We start from the raw sequence: 14,219 nt of genomic DNA on the forward strand, positions 1-14,219 counted from the left end.
ACAGGAGTAGAACCCAAAAACCTCACCATGTCCCACTAAGGCCTCAGGTCTCAGATTCCGCAGCTCCAAGACATAAGTCTGAGCTGTGTTCCACCCCGTGACAGGGGGTAAACCACATTCAAAACCTGACGATTTTCTTCATCCAACAACATTTCCATCTTTGGAAAATGTGTCCTCCAAGGAATTTATTGTCCTGCAGTAGTAGGTGATGTCCCATTATTTTTATTATTCCTCAACAACAAAGGTTTTCTCTTTGGTTTAGAAATCATGATAGATTTTACCTTTTATTTAGTTGACATTGTGTCACATTTAATAGTGATTTAGTTAAACACTCCTTTATTTGTTATATAGAGTAAAAATCAGTTTTCTTAATACTGTACAAATTCTTAAAATATTACCAAATTCACTTTTTATCCTCAGTTTCTTATAGGAATTTCTTTTTAAATTATCTGTATTATTTTCTTTTCGCTTTCTATTAATTTTTATTAATTTCAATTTAACAGGACATTTCATACATCAAAAGTGAAAAAATTAGGAAAACTGTTTTTATTTTAACACATTCTCTGTACTCATTCTTTCTAACTTATACTTCATCTTCAGTTGTTAGTTCTATACAAAGATGATTTTAACATAATTTCTTCCACCTTGTTTGAAGTATTGCTGTACAAACCTTCTCAGTACACACGATGTTGATAATCTAGTTTCAAACTATTTACTTAGAGGAAATTTAATATTTTGGAGGGAGATGTATATTCTTGGTGCTGTCAATAAATTTACCTCTTTTCATATGAATCTGTATCTTGAAAACATTTTAAGTTTTCAACTGGCAATAATAACCAACATTGGTAACTATGCTCCGTAAAGCAGCATAAATTGAATAAATACCATTGCTGTCAAGGTTATAAAGGGAGAGATACATACGTTCCCTGTCCAGCTCACACTCTGATGAAGGAAATGAGTGAATAACACAAGGATAATTGTTATATCCTAATTTAATAAATTACTTTATGTGGTAAACTACCTGCATCTTTTTTTTTAATGGGATAATTGTGCAAATGAGTGAGAGTATGAAAAAAAGTCATAAGAGCCAGTTTGAGTCAGGCTTCCCAGGAACTCTAAACATGAAATTCATAACTAATTGAAAGATCATCAGGGAATTAATAAATAAAAATAAAACCTTACTCTTCTTATTGTAATTGACATAAAATATGACAATATTTCAAACTAAAGTAATAGTTATAGTTACTAAAAACAAATTATGAATTGCTAAAACTAAAATAAGGTCAAAAGTGATAGAAGGAGTAATTGAGAGTTATATCACAATATGTGTGGGTTTGTGTTTCCACAAGAAGCAGTATGGAATAATGTGCTGAAAATCAGTGGCAGAAAAAATGGAAAATAGAAGTGTACAGAAGAACAAGATTAGGCAATAGGAAATAAAAATAATAGTATTCATACAAGCTTATCAATAATCTTTCAAGAGAATGGTGTAAACACAGACACTAAATGTCACCAACTGTCAGAGTTTTGATGATGCGGTCTATAAAAACATATATTAATTATAAAGACAAAAGTAGAATAACAGTGCAGATTTGGAGAAAGATACACTGTGCTATGCTAACATTAGTCGAAACTTACTTATAAATCCATACAGTTTCTGACAGAATAGATATCGGATTAAAATATGTTGTCAGGGACATTATACAGCATCCCCAACACCAACGTCAGAATGACTACACCATGCCCAGTGTCGTTCCTCATGAAGGACACACAAATTATATCCACAGAGATATCTCAGTTCTCACCTCCCAGTGTGGCTGTTATCAAAGAGATGATCAGTGAGCATTGTGAGGAAGAGAGGAAACCCTTATACACTTACTGGAAATATGAATTATTACAGCACTTATGGAAAACAGCCCAGAAAGCCTTCAAAAGAACACAGAATCATGAAATTACCCAGTAATATTATGTCTGAACAGTATTGTCAACATTTTGAAATTGACATCTGAAAACCTGTGTGCACTTCTACATTTTACAGCATAATTTATGGAGTCCAAGACATGGAATTGTACCCAAGTGTCTATCAGAGGACAGTTTAATCTAGATAGATGTGCACCATGGAGTGATAGCCTTGAAACAGAAGATATTTGCAAAGCTGATGCTCGTAGTCATTTTTGCTCTGGAATTTTCCATTTGGATTTTACTTCTTTCATGTCTAATTGTATTAATTTATGTCTCTCTCTCCTTATTTTTGTTAGTTTGGCTAAGTGTAAGTATTATTTATTCTTCCAATCAACCAAATTTTCCATTCATTTATCTTTGGATTTAGGGGGCATTTTATTGATTTCTACTCTGATTTTTATAATGTCCTTCTCTGTACTACATTTGTGTTTGGATTGATCTGTTTTTAAAGAACATTTGGCTACATTTTTCTTTATTTGGGTTCATTACATTTTTCTGATGTGGGTATTCAAACTACAAACATCCACCTTAGTATTATTTTCTTTCTGTATCGTAAGTTCTGGTGGGTTGTATTGGCAATAACATTTAATTTTACAAAATATTTGATTTCTCATTTAGTTTTTTTTTATAATTTTTTTAATTTTATTGAGTTTATTGGTATATTTTAGGGATACAGTACAGTTACATTCATTGTTGGGATCATGTACCTCTACATGGCAAGTCTTGATTCTCATTTTTTCCCCTTACCTCCGCCCTCCCTTCACACTTACCTCCGCTCCCTTCACACCCTCCTCCCCTCCCCATCTACAAACACTTTATTTTCATCTTTTCATTCTCTCACATTTTTTTCTTTTCCCTTTTTGTTCTTCCCCTATGCATCACACCTTTTTTATAACACATTGTTTTTATGCAGTGTATTGTCCAGTGTGCATGAATTTGCACAACTCTGTGTTTTTGTTAGTCATTAATTTCTACCTTTACTTGGTTATAATCTGATAATATGCATGCTGTGATAAGAATTCTTTTATATTTACTCAGTCTTGTGTGTTCCCCATGCTGCTGCTCTACTCTAGGAAGATGCCCATTACCCAGTTCCTGGGACCCCATCATAATCTCCTCCACCATGTCCCATGTACAGAAATGTGATGATCATTATCACCAAGCTTGACTTTTGCAAAGAGACAAAACTTGTAGCAAATTCTGAAGGAGAATTGTAAAGGTTCTCAAAGCAAACATTAAGAAAATGTGAGTGAGGGTAGAAAGAGACTTTCTTTGTGCATCTTGAATTTGCATTTGTGTCCAGAGCACAACCTTTCTTTTGTGAACTTCTCGATGTCCACCACCATGGTTGCAGGTTTGCCCTGGTAGGACTCACACCAGGTAAAGCTTCAGAATGAGGGAAGGCACAAAGGGAAGCTGTGCTAGACACACTTAGTCTTATACCTGTAACCTAAGAAATAATTAGGTGTATCCAAGGAGCTGGACTTTTGAAAATGTTGCTCCCACTAATTGGAAAAGAAAACCTGTCTTCTGCTGGGATTTCACACAGAAAAATCAAAGCACTGAGAGAGAATGTTGCACTTGTTCTGGGATAGTTTGAATACAAATTTTGCTGTTTGCTAAAAAATTAAGTGTTAGAATAGATGATATCAGGTGACCTAAATTTCACATTTGCAAGTCAAAGTTATTTTAACAATAGTTCCTATAGAGAAAATATTTTTCAGCTGCAGTTCTGAGACAGCATTACTATCGAGAGGACATATAGAGCTCAAAAGCCCAATGCTACGAAGGAGTAACCTGACTGGAAAGTGAGTAAGTTAGTTAAACAGACCCTTTCCATGAGAAATGCAAGTGGCCAAGGTCCAACATTTTCAGCTATAAGAAAACTCCATTGAGATGCCACCTCTCTCCTCTCAGAACTGCTGTCATCAAGAAAACAAAGTAATAAGTGCTTGTGAGGATGTGTGGAAAAGATAAGCTTCTCCGCTCTTGGTGAGAATGCGAATGAATTAATACAGTCATGATGGAAATTAGAGCGGGGATACTTTCTGATTAAGATACTCCATTACTCAACATAGTCTTGAATTGTAGCTAGCATGCTACACTGACACCTGTGTACCTCTGCTTACAAAAGACCAGTAGTAGCTAAACAGCTCAGGCACCATCAACAGATTAAATGGATGAATAAATTGTCAAGTATATGCACAGTGGAGATTTTCAGTGATTAAGAATGAAATCCCATCCTTTGCAAGAAAATGCGTGGATGTGCAGAACATAGTTATTACTGAAATAAGCCAGGCTTAAAAGTAAAACATCCCACAATTTCTCACAAATGTAGAATCTAAAAATAATTAGAAAAACTAAGGAGGAAAGTAGGAGGAAGATGATTAGTAAAGAACAAGGGTAACAAGGAGAGTAGAGGAAAAGGAAGGAATAAATAGGGCAAAGTAATGAAAGTATATCCACGTACAGATCTAACCAACCAAACAATCATTCCATAGGACTAATAAAGTCATTGAGAAATGTTTCCTCTAAATAAAAACTAGGTATTCTGAAAATATTTTATTATATAATTCACGTATTTTGGAAAGTCACATGATGACATTGAAGAAAAATACTACACATTAGCATATGTAATAAAATCTTGAATTTATTAATCTCTTCATTATATATGTATATGTACACATATACTAATATATATATATATATATGTGTGTGCGTGTGTGTATGTGTGTGTGTGTGTTTGTGTGTGTATTCATGTATATGCTCAGGAAATATCACTCTGTGGCTCAAGACAGTGGTTTTCAGGATTGCATTTATTGACTTAATCAGCCCATGGTCTTGTTCCCCGTGCAGTCCCCCCCAGGAGCACTGGAGTGCACATCCTGTCCTCACACTGCGCGATGCTGCTGGTCACCAGAGCTGACTTTGCAGGACGATCGTGTTGAGCACTCACTTGCTCACTCTGAGATGGGGTGTGGTTCTCTCCTCAGAACCCTCGCCCTCACTCTTGTTTCTTCACAGCACTGAAACAGTGGAAACTATGAAGCTCTTCATCCACACAAGACAATGACATATCATAATGGGAAAACGTTGTCCTTTCTTTTATTCTCTCCTTTGGAAAAGATCAACTAGTTTCTTAAATTAATTGTCTGTTTGACTACTTTATCAGAATCTGATTAACCACATTTTATCATGTTAAAATATCATTTTTATACTGCTCATTTCTATGTTTTTTTTCCAATTTTCAATGAAGATATTTTGAAAACACAGATAATTTGTTTATACTTTATATGAAGCAGGAAAACCCTGATTAGGTAATATTTTTCTAATGAAATCAGGTAGCCAAATTAATATAAAGAAATCACAATCCATGCTTCAGAGCAGTGCCTGGCTCGTCACATGTGTTGGAGATTTATGAAATGGATGTATTTTTCAGGAACAAAGGATCAAATTTGGATGAGAACATGTACAATATAGAGGAAAGGTGTTCTAATTTGACAAAGTTTTATGGTCCATGGTTTCTGCTAAAGTTATAAAAATATGCAACTAAAGCAACTGAGACTGAACCAGCCATATTCACCTGTGAATGTCTTTTGGGCAAGAATCCTGTGTTATTAATCTTTCTGTCATTGTGGCATTGTATTAAGGCAGCCATAAATAGAGTAAGTACAGAATAGAATTCAAAACAAAAGTGCAACTGCAAAAAGGTTGTCATATTAAATGACATGTATCTAATAATATTATTTCTATTACTGATCTTTTAAAATAGATTTTAGCATTCACTCGGCCAGGATAAACTCTGTTGATTTATCAAAATTTCTTGGTATTTCTAGTGAAGAAAAATGCTTTTTGTGCCAGAACTTTCCTGACAGCTTTCTTCACCTCCTGGTTTCTCAGGGTGTAGATCAGAGGGTTTACCAGTGGGGTGAGCACACAGTAGAACACGGACACCACTTTGCCAATGGTGAAGTTGTACTTGGCCGGAGGGCGGACGTAGGCAAACATGAGGGTGCCATAGTAGATGGTAACCACAGTGAGGTGGGAGGCACAGGTGGAGAAAGTTTTCTTCCGAGCCTCTCTGGAAGCCAGCCTGACTACTGTGGCCACAATATTGGCATAAGAGGAGAAAGTAAGAAGGAAAGAACTGAGAATAAAAACAGAGGTACACGTGTAGCCCACGGTCTCCACAAAGTATGTGTCTGAGCAGGAGAGCTTAGAAATGGGGTCTGAGTCACAGAAGAAATGGTTGATCCTCTGGGGGCCACAAAAATTGAGACGAGAGACAAGTATGGTAGTTGGGAGAGTAACAGTGAAGCCCCCAGTCCAGGATCCAGCAGAAAACCTGAGGCAGATGTGAGCATTCATGAGAAGTGCATAGCGCAGAGGGCTGCATATGGCAACGTACCGGTCATAGGCCATCACGGCGAGCAGGATGCACTCTGTGGCTCCCAAGGAGAAGAAGAAATAGAACTGGGCAATGCATCCCGGAACAGAGATGGTGACCGCTTCGGAGAGGCAGGTGGCCAGCAGCTTAGGCACTGTGGCTGTCGTGTACCAGATCTCCAGGAAGGACAGGTTCCCCAAGAAGGTGTACATGGGTGTCTGGAGGGTGGGGTCCGTGAGAACGATGAGGATGATGAGGGTGTTCCCCAGGAGGGAGAGCAGGTACACCGTGAGGAACGTCACGAAGAGTGTGAGCCGCAGGGAGGGAGAGCCCGAGAGCCCCAAGAGGATGAACTCTGTCACTGTGGTTCTGTTTTCTCCATCCATCCCACATCTGCTCTGATTTGGGAGGATCCACGACTCCAGAGGATGGTAGATGCCTGGGAATTAAGAATGGAAAAGTCTTATCCACTTACTCCACGTTGTAATGGTCCTTAAGAGCAGCAAGTAGTGCTGTCAAAAATGTGATTCACAGGTGTCTCAACTCTATGAGATTTCTCTCACTTGATTTTCAAGATATTTTTTCCTTGTGAATATTCTAATAATGTCTAACATTAGGAGTAACAGAACTCCAGGAGTGAGGAGTTATTCCACAGCTGCATCAGCCTTTTCAGTGGTGATGCTGCCCCTTGCATCCCAGGAATGTTGACATGAGAGACCAAGCTGAGGTGTACTCTGAGCCTATGAGAGCTGGACTTTTCCTGTCCCCAAAGATGTTGCATAGCAAAGTCCAGAGGATGGTGGGGAAACCAGAGATGATGCTGTCATGGTGAGCACCTGGGAGACAGTCACAGGGGTACAGATCATCATGTCGAAGAAAGCGTTGCCTTCAGCTGTAACTTCATGTTCTTCATGGACTCAGTGAGGGGAAGACCAAGGGTTTGGTGTGAGCCAGTCCTGTGTGGAAAGCACGGAGCAGAAGGAGGAGCCAAGGTGCATGCAGATAGAGTGCACTTCAGTAAATGGTGCCCTCTTTGGTCAGCCCTGCAAGTCACCTTACCCTCTCTCCCACTCTGTAGGAACCGTTTGGCCACCATGCATTAAAACAAGGCAAAATCCTTGTGTTCAAAGAAAGATAGTCCCAATCAGTCCTGTCATATATTTTAGTATCAACCTATTTGAAGAAGTATAAAGTAATTTAACCAAGGTGATCATAAGAAAACTGTCCTTGTACAGGATAAACATATTTTTGAAATGATGTAATATATATGTTATAAACACAGCAATTTAATATATTTGTACCAAAAAGAGTATTTCAACAATAATGTGAAAGCACGTGACTCCTCTCTATTTCCCCCTTGAAATATTTATGAAGTTTAAGTCATAAAACTTTGTGTGTAGCAAATGTAAAGGTTTATGCAGCAGTGCAAATATTCCTGAGGTGTGCAGTTCAAGTAGCCGAACATGTGCAGAGTGGAGGATCTTGGAAATCATGAGTTCCATGTATTGAGCCACTGAGTAGGACACATATATTCAGCTGTATTTTATTTTTCCTTGTGTGAACCTATAAGCAGTGATTCCGAAGTGGCATTAAATGTTTTACTATATCTCCATCAGTAATAAAAACTAAGTTGTAATGTCTGAAACCTCTTCTACAGTTCAATAGATTTTTATAGACATATGAAGAGAATTATAATTTAGGTAAGTAGTTTATATTAAAGTTCTGAACTAATAAATGAAAATATTTCCAAATTTTATCTTCTTAAGAAATATGATCACATTTTGTTGTTCATAAAACCCAGAGGTCCATTGCTATTATTAAAAGAACATACCACATCATTTTTTCTTGTCATTAGAAAAGATATTAATTATTTGAAAATAACACAAGTAGATGTTACAAACAGAAAGACATTTATGTCAGAACCTTCTATAAATATTAAAATTAATTAATTCTCCCTTTTCTAATGAGAGGATTGCATGTTATTGTACAGCATAAGCTCTAAGAAGAGAAGGAAAGGGAAAAATGTTCTAGCCCGATCAAAATGATGGTTATAAAGTGCACATCACGTAGAATTACTGGATGAACAGGCCGCCTCTCTGGCTATGATGTTCTGGAACTCCACGCTAGTGTTCCGCGGTCCCCACCATCGGGAGATCCCAGTCCAAGCCGTGACAGCGCTTCCACGCAGTTCCTAGCTCTCCCCTCTCTCAGCTCTGACAGCAGTGTGGGGTTCTCCGGGTTGTACTCACACCCGTGTTCTACTCTGTTAATCTTCAGAAAGGTATTCTTTTGAGTTAATATCCTTTTAGCTCTTTTTTATTTTTCAGCTAATTTAAGCTTGGCAACACACTGATTCAAACTCTCTCGGGAAGAAGAGGAGGCCTACTCTCAGGGCTGTGCTGCCTCCTTACACAGTGTCTGTTCTGGGGATAACAGCAAAGTCTTCACCTTTCATGGTGACCGCTGCTCCCAGGGGCCGGGCTGCAGGGAAAGGTGAGGGTAGAGGCCTCCCCTGTGAGACCTATTATGGTTTCCTCAGCCTGGATCTCGGAAGAGTTCCCACCTGGGAACTGACACGCCGTTTTCCCAGGCCATGCCAATGCTGTCCCGCAGGGTAGAGACAAGAACTGTGCGCAGCAGTGGCGTTGTCAGCACAGGAAACAAGCGGACGCATATTTTCCTTTCTCTTTTTACCTTTCCTCTACCCCTCCCATAATTAAATAATTTGAAACAGGATTATCACCATCATGGGTATTGATGGAAAAAGAGAAGGTGCATGCATACAGCAATACTTCAAACGAGGTGGAAGAAATTATGTTAAAATCATCTTTCTATAGAAAAAAACAGAAAATGAAATATAAATGTCAGAAAATATGAATACAGAGTGCGATTTACGATAAAAATGAAATAGTTTTCTTAATTGTAACACGTTTAATGTATGAAATGTCTTGAGAAGGCAAAATTACCCCAAATTAATTTAAAGTGAATATAAAATAACACAGCTAATTTAAAAAGAAATTCCTATTAGAAAGTGAGGATAAAAAGATAATAAAGTTGGGATCTTAACAATGAATGTAACTGTACTGTATTTCTAAAATGTACCAATAAACTCAATTAAAGCTGAAAAAAAAGATAATAAAGTAATAATTTAAAAAATTTGCACGGTATTAAGAAAACAGATTTTTACTCTACATGACAAAGAGAGCATTATTTAACTAAATCACCATTAAATGTGAAGGTATACTGAGAGAATATACTGGTCTGACAGAAAGTAAAAAATGAAAAAAGTAAACACAATGTCTCTGTTACTCAGCCCTACCCACTTGTTACATGTGCTTTCCACAGAAAATTCACTCCCCATGGGCTGGAACAATCAGACCTCCAAATCAGACTTCATCCTGCTGGGGATCTTTGATCACAGCCCCATCCAAACCTTCCTGTTCACCCTGGTCCTGGTCATCTTCACAGTGGCCTGCACAGGGAACACAGCCATGGTCCTGCTCCTGGACGCCCAGCTGCACACGCCCATGTACGTCCTCCTCAGTCAGCTCTCCCTCATGGACCTCATGCTGATCAGCACCACTGTGCTCAAGATGGCGGTCAACTTCCTGTGTGGCAGGAAATCCATCTCCCTGGCAGGCTGTGGGACTCAGATCTTCCTCTATGTGTCCCTGCTCAGAGCCGAGTGTTTCCTGCTGCCTGCAATGGCCTATGATCCCTACGTAGCTATTTGTCTCCCTCTAAGGTATCCATTACTCATGAGTCCGAAACTCTGTGCCTTCTTGGAAGCTTCCTCGTGGATTCTTGGATTACTGGATGGTATCATTATCATTATAGTTGCCATGTCCTTCCCATACTGTCATGGCCAGGAAATACCCTACTTTTCCTGTGATGTCCCTGCCCTGCTCACTCTTTCATGCAAAGACACCAAGACATTTGAACACACAATATTTTTCTGCTGTGTGATTGTGCTCCTCTTCCCCATAGCAACTATCACTGCTTCCAAAACTCGTGTTCTTCTGGCTGTCATCTGCATGGGATTGGGCGAGGGTCACAGAAAAGCTTTTGCCACCTGCTCCTCCCACCTGATGGTACTGGGTATGTACAGTGGAGCAGCGATGTTCATCTAGATGAGGCCCATGTCTGAGTGGTCGTACACCCAGGACAAGATGGTGTCCGCCTTCTACACCATCCTCACACCCATACTGATTCCCCTCTTCTACAGCCTGTGCAACAGGGAAGTCAGCAGAGCTTTCAGGAAGCTGATAGGGAGGCAAATAATGCAGAGTAAATAGCCTAATTTTCATTGCTACAGAGTCTGCTAAGTGCTTATATTTGTAAATTTAACCAATGCAATGCAACACTGACAATTCATATTTGTTCTGGAAAATTATACTTTATACCAAAAGATTCAATATTTAATAACCATAAACATGATGCAAAAGATTAGGACATGGCAATGAGGCTGCACAAGAGGCCACGACTTGTCCACAATGCACAGCTTGCAAATTACTGACTGGTGGCCTACACAGAGTTTCTGACAGCCTGGACCTGAACTCCAAAGAGCACATAGTAGAGAACAACCCCGGACTTGCCGGGCACAGCCCTGTTGGTCTTGCAGCAGCTCAAATTGTGTTGTGTGTAGGGCAAATCTTCTTTTCTGTTCAAAGTTCTTTGTCTTCCTCCTCTTTCTCCTGTCATCCAAGAACATACATACTTTCTGATCAATATTTCATTTCTGTTTTAAATTCTAGTGTGTTACTCTAAATAAATACTTGCATGGAAAGGAAGTACAGAACTCTAAAACTTTTTTAAAATAATGAACACAAGTGTATGAGAAATATTTTTCCATCACAGTAGCCTATTTCTATGTTTTGTTTTTAACATACAGTAATTTTATTTTCGTCTAGCTAATACTTCTCATAAGTATGACTTTGTACAGGAGAATCACTAATTTATCAGAATAAATAATAATGTTAATTATATGGAAAGTTATAGAAATTCCGCTAAGATCATAGCATTACTGAAACATAAAACTATTGCTTGTGAAACTGAGCTTTTCCTGTAATGGACACTGGGTACTGCATGGTTCTGTGCATTTGCTTCCATACGTTTCCTTTTGCTACATACACTGGATTTACACATTGTGATTGTTGATGGACTGTGTCAGCTTGAATAAGTAATGCCTGACTAAATTGGCTCAGCATGGTTTTAGATGTGGAAGAGCCAACCAATGGAGGATCATTGCCAGATGGCAGAGAACAGAAACAAAGAAGGAAGGCTCTCTTCTGTCTGCTTTGGAAGTGCTCCAGTCTTTCCTTTCACCTTGGATGCCATCTCCTGGCTTCCAGTGCACACTCTTCAGCCTTCTGGCTCAATCCCTGCAGCCTTCCATCACAGATGATAAGTCAGCAATGAAAAGATGTCCAACATGTCCTGGAACTATCTTATTTCCCCATCAATTTTGGAAGATAGATATACAGGATACATCATTCTACATTGGAGCTTGTCTTTTAGGCCTTGAAATACCTTGCTCCAGGTTCTCCTTGACTTGGTTTGGCTGGAGAAGCCTGCTGTGATTCTGATGGGCTTTACTTTGTACATGATTTCTTTCTTTTCTCTAATTGCTTGTAGCATTTTGTAATATTGGGTTTCTGGGATCTTGATTATTAAATGTTTTGGTGTAGATTTGTTTTGCTTGTGGCTATTTGGAGTCCTATATGATTCACTCATATGCATTTCAAATTCTTTTGCTCTTTTTGCAAAGTTTTCTGTAATTAATTCTTTTAACAGATTTTTTAATGTCATTTATACATTCTGCTGCTTTTTCATGGACTCCTGTCAGTCTTATATTATTCTTCTTTTTTGCAACATGATAGACCATTAAGGAATTGCAAATCCACATATTAAGGAGCTGTCTCTGCCAATTAAATATCATGGCTGAAATTAAGAATTACTGAAAATGCTAAATTCTGGCAAAACTGTAAGCAAGAGGAAATTTCATTTTTCGCTGATTGAAATGATATAGCAGCAAATACATTAATAAGAAAATTCAGGAAGGACAACAATAGATATCTACATGTAATACAGGTCAATAAATATAACCACATATCAACAAGAATAAAAGCATGTTGGAAAAGAATCACCAGGAATACCGTTTTGAGAACACAGTAAAGTTATTATGAATGAATTGCAAAATATTGTGTAGAACTTTTGAGTTGCTAAAACTGACTCTAATATATTTGAAAATGTAAAAAATGATTATATATATATAGTACTAAAATTACTTGATTATGATGAAACTTTTTCAAAAGGTGATATATAAATGAATATTTCCATAGGCATGCATAAATTAATACTGTACAGACATTTAACAGATTTTAAGCAAGTACATAATAAGTTGTAAACATTTCTGAGTAATTTTCTAGGGATAGAAAGCTTTGGAGGCTTATACTGAACAAAAATATATTAAAAATATTTCTTCCACTCTTAGGTATCTAGCAAATTTTTCCTTCTTCTGCTTGTGCTTCTCTATCAAAACCGTAAACTGAGTGATCCGCCATCCGTAGGAAGCCACTGCTCGCCGCTGCGTGGCTGGGGGCCCACACCATCACCCACTCTGTAGTGTCCGGTGCCCGCCCGGGCTCTGCCTGCACAGTGACGTCCGTGCCTGTGTTCTCCAGGGGAGCGGAGCGTTCCATCCCGGAAGACAGAAGGTGCAGATGGGCAAGAATAGGCTACAGCAACCCCGAGTCCGTTATGCGGTGTGCATTTCCTTCCAGAGAGCCACATCCCAGGACTTAAGCACCAAGAATCCGGAGGACAAGGCTGTGAGTGCTATGCAGGGGAGACGAGGATTGAGCACAGATCCTAAGAGGGCACCGTTGTTTAAAGCACTGTAAATCACCATCAAGATGCATGGACATTAGGTGTGAACACACAGGCACACGGATCACAGAACTGAAACATCACAGAGGAGCCGTCCATGGGGCCCATGTTTAACAACTTCAGCTCCAATTGTCTGTTTTTGAGTAAAGAATCTTCCCCAAACTTAGGGGCTGTAATCAATGTGGTAATTTTTCAGCTCTCACTTTCCCTCCATGATAATGGAGGCTGAACACAATGTCTCCTCTTGATCTGTATAATCTGCCCTGATTTTCAGTTTGGGACAAGATCTCAAAAAGCTGCTCAGCTCAGAGAGCCAGAGCCCGAAATCCTCCTGAACTCATGTTTTCATTTAGAAAGAGCTCATCTGAAAATCTTAGCAAAGAGGTGAGCACATGGGTGTATTTTGGCTGATCCTTGAACTAGTGCATTCTGAATGAGTTGGAGGTTATATTTGTTTCTCTCTCTCTCTCTCTCTCTCTCTCTCTCTCTCTCTCGCTCTCTCTCTCTCACACACACACACACACACACACACACACAGACATTTCAATTGCTTTCCCTCAAATCATCAAAACTTCACTCAGGTAAAGTCTTCATATAACATAACTGAAATATCCAAAATCAAGTATGGCTAAAGCACAATATATTAATGGACTGGCTTGGGAAGCTTAGAGTATTGTTTCTGCCATGCACTAGTGATCCAAACAATTTTGACAATGTATGTCTGTCTCTCTGTCATCTACCTACCTACCAATTATCTATCATCATCTATATATGTAAAATCTATTATGTATCTGTGGCCTCTCTATTGATCTCTTTGGGTAAGCCATCTTTAAATAAATCTTTCTTGCTAACTTTATGGTCTTATAGAAAGTTCAAAACTATGAGATGTAAAGGTAAAAGATCCCAGTAATCAATGTAACTGTACTGCATACCTAGAATGTACCAATAAACTCAATAAATATAAAGAAAAAAAACTGTGCGA

At 38.6% G+C, this 14,219-nt stretch overlaps 1 protein-coding gene and 1 pseudogene across 1 annotated transcript; one reads left to right on the forward strand and one right to left on the reverse strand.

Annotated features, from left to right (window-relative positions):
• Positions 1-5,775: 5,775 nt before the first annotated feature.
• LOC104858201 (olfactory receptor 6F1) lies at positions 5,776-6,735 on the reverse strand. Its single transcript, XM_010618292.1, has one exon. The coding sequence runs from the start codon at positions 6,733-6,735 to the stop codon at positions 5,776-5,778; it is 960 nt and encodes a 319-aa protein (XP_010616594.1).
• Positions 6,736-9,708: 2,973 nt separating this feature from the next.
• On the forward strand, positions 9,709-10,674 carry LOC104858202 (annotated as a pseudogene).
• The last annotated feature ends 3,545 nt before the right edge of the window (positions 10,675-14,219 follow it).

The sequence above is a fragment of the Fukomys damarensis genome, unplaced genomic scaffold (assembly GCF_012274545.1).
Source record: "Fukomys damarensis isolate Sample0158 unplaced genomic scaffold, DMR_v1.0_HiC HiC_scaffold_3, whole genome shotgun sequence".
Classification (NCBI taxonomy): domain Eukaryota; kingdom Metazoa; phylum Chordata; class Mammalia; order Rodentia; family Bathyergidae; genus Fukomys; species Fukomys damarensis.